The sequence below is a fragment of the Penaeus japonicus genome, unplaced genomic scaffold (genome assembly GCF_977035675.1).
Source record: "Penaeus japonicus unplaced genomic scaffold, GWHDUDI00000001_assembly GWHDUDI00000017, whole genome shotgun sequence".
Classification (NCBI taxonomy): Eukaryota; Metazoa; Arthropoda; class Malacostraca; order Decapoda; family Penaeidae; genus Penaeus; species Penaeus japonicus.
In genome coordinates this window covers 15,772,715-15,775,214 of record NW_028234419.1, presented here as the reverse complement: position 1 = coordinate 15,775,214, position 2,500 = coordinate 15,772,715, and the positions used below count along the sequence as shown (strand labels likewise).

Sequence of the window (2,500 nt, the reverse complement as noted above, 5' to 3'; positions counted from 1 at the left end):
CAACCCGCAGGCCTACAGATAAGTGCAGTGCATTGCGATTCGTCCAGAAATTGCAATCGTATAAGCGTGGCGCAACCGAGAGCGGTGTGTGGTGTGTCTTGAGTGCGCAGTGAGGTGGCAGACGAGCAGCTTAAGGGAGCAGCCAGACTGCCTTACCACGCGGTGCCTTCTGAACACTGCTAAATATATCTCATTTGCCGTCTACACACCGTCAAGAAGGTATACGAAGAGGGAACGTTCATGAACGAGAGTGGAGGAAAGAAAAGTCCTATAGTGAATGTGTCGAAGTTTTGTCCGTTTGCTGTGAACAAAATTCCTAGACTGGTTGGTTAGGAGTGATAGATAATGATTAAACTTTGGCTGAATAAGTATTCGGTGGATTATTTGATCATGTATATCGAATACAAGTCGATATCAGTTTTGTAAACATGAGTGCAGCGAGTGGGGAAGTGTCGGGTAAGCACGTGGAGAGCGGGGTGAGCGAGTGCACGATTGTGCTGAGCGCAAGGCAGATGCAGCCAGTGCGAGCTGACCATTCCTGGGGGGCGCGACGAGTTGCAAGTGTGGACAGCAGCGACGACGGCGGGGGTGCAGGGGCGGCAGGGGGCGTGCGTTCATGATACTGCTGGGGACGCACGCCACATCTTTACTGGGGAGCAACCCTTCTTACTCCCATCTGCAGCAGCTGTAGATTTTCATGCACATGGCCGGGTCACCTGCCCGATGCTGATGGAGTGCTGACCCGTGGAGTGTCGCGGGTCGGCCACACAGGCTCCGGCGCCTGCCGCCAGGCCCGGTCACGGTCAGGGTCACAGAGCCCCCCAGGGCACGGGTGCCCCCTGCGGGACCACCTCAACCCGGGCGTGAGATAGCGACACGCTGCCCACACTCACCACAGACTTGCTTACCCTAGATGAACTATTGACTCGAAAGAGCTCTTGTCTCTTAAGTACTCGAGGATATCTGAACTATAAATTATTAAAGTAAAAAGAGTAAACACAGAAGTTGACACTTAAAACTTGTTACGGACGTTTGAAGAGTAACGTTTCGAACTGAAGATTCCTCGCACGTAGTTCCATTAGGGTGAGGACTAAGGCTAAGTGCAGTGAGCGAGAAGCACCATAACAGGTACCATGGCGGGAGTAGCTAGTCCCCGGAGGTCCGCCCTCACATTATCCTTCCTGATGGGCGGCCGGCAGCAGACCCTTCACAAGGATCAGTGTGCCACGGGCGTGTACCGCCCAACCACAACGCCCACACCTGTTGTTGAGGAACAGAGGGCGCGTCTTCTGCCTACACCAGGTACATCCATCTGAAGCGGTTTCTAACGACTCGTTCGTTTTCTAATTGACTTTAAGTTTCAGGCAATTCAATCACTATTTACACAAAAAAGAAAATGTTTGTTTCACAATGCCGTGAAAGAGTATTTTTGACGTTTCTTTATGGTCGCGTGGTTTTCAAATCTACCTCAAGGTTATAAAATTTATTAAACAAAAGAGATTACCAGGTCTCATATTTTTTAAATAAATTTAATGAAATGAACATTGTCTATTGTTAGATTTATTCTTAAGTAATTCAACATGATATGCCAAACGTAAACGTTTTCCTGTTTATTTCTACACACAACACAACGCACCACATCACTTCGCAACGCGATACAACTTAACGCACCACATCACATCACCTCATAATACAACAGAACACCATGTCACAAACACACACACACACACACACACACACACACACACACACACACACACACACACACACACACACACACACACACACATACACATATATATACATACATACATAACATGCCTTTGCACAATGTGCACAGATGCCTATATCTACCATAAGAATTGTATATTTCTTAATTGTCAAAATGGCTGATTGTCTCCATGAGTTAAACGGGTACCTTGACACCGACAATATGCAATCTGAGTAATAATTTTACGATATAGGAACGTATGCAGGGAATATTTAAATACTTATAGTCATTGCATAACGGTTTTCTTCTCTGTTATGAATGGCATAAGTACGCTATTTATCTTATTCAATGTTCCTTGTTCGTCAAATTCTCCTCTCTCTTAAGGAAAGCTTGTGTCTGGATAGAATAATATTTAGATATATGTATGTATATATATATATATATATATATATATATATATATATATATATATATATATATATATGTGTGTGTGTGTGTGTGTGTGTGTGTGTATGTATGTATGTATGTATGTATGTATATGTATATGTATATGTATGTATATATATACATATATACATATATATATACATATATATATACATATATATACACATATGTGTTTGTACATGCGTTTTGCGTTTGTGTGTATACACACATAATAGTTTTGTAAGGGACACTGGGCCTAGTAGTTATGCGTCGAAGATGTTACACCTTCACTAAATCCACAGCCAGTTAATCGATGGCACCGTGAGCACTGTCATGTAACGCGGCTTATAAAGAAAGGCGGCA

At 43.9% G+C, this 2,500-nt stretch overlaps 1 protein-coding gene across 1 annotated transcript in view; it reads left to right on the top strand.

Moving 5' to 3' along the window:
- Window positions 1-426: 426 nt before the first annotated feature.
- The window catches only part of LOC122258592 (polyamine-transporting ATPase anne boleyn), a 49,198-nt gene continuing 47,124 nt past the window's right edge, over window positions 427-2,500 (top strand). Inside the window, exon 1 of the mRNA XM_086546037.1 lies at window positions 427-1,302. Within this exon, the coding sequence (XP_086402163.1) occupies window positions 1,134-1,302 (169 nt within the window). The 5' untranslated portion in view covers window positions 427-1,133. The remainder of the gene's footprint in view (window positions 1,303-2,500) is intronic.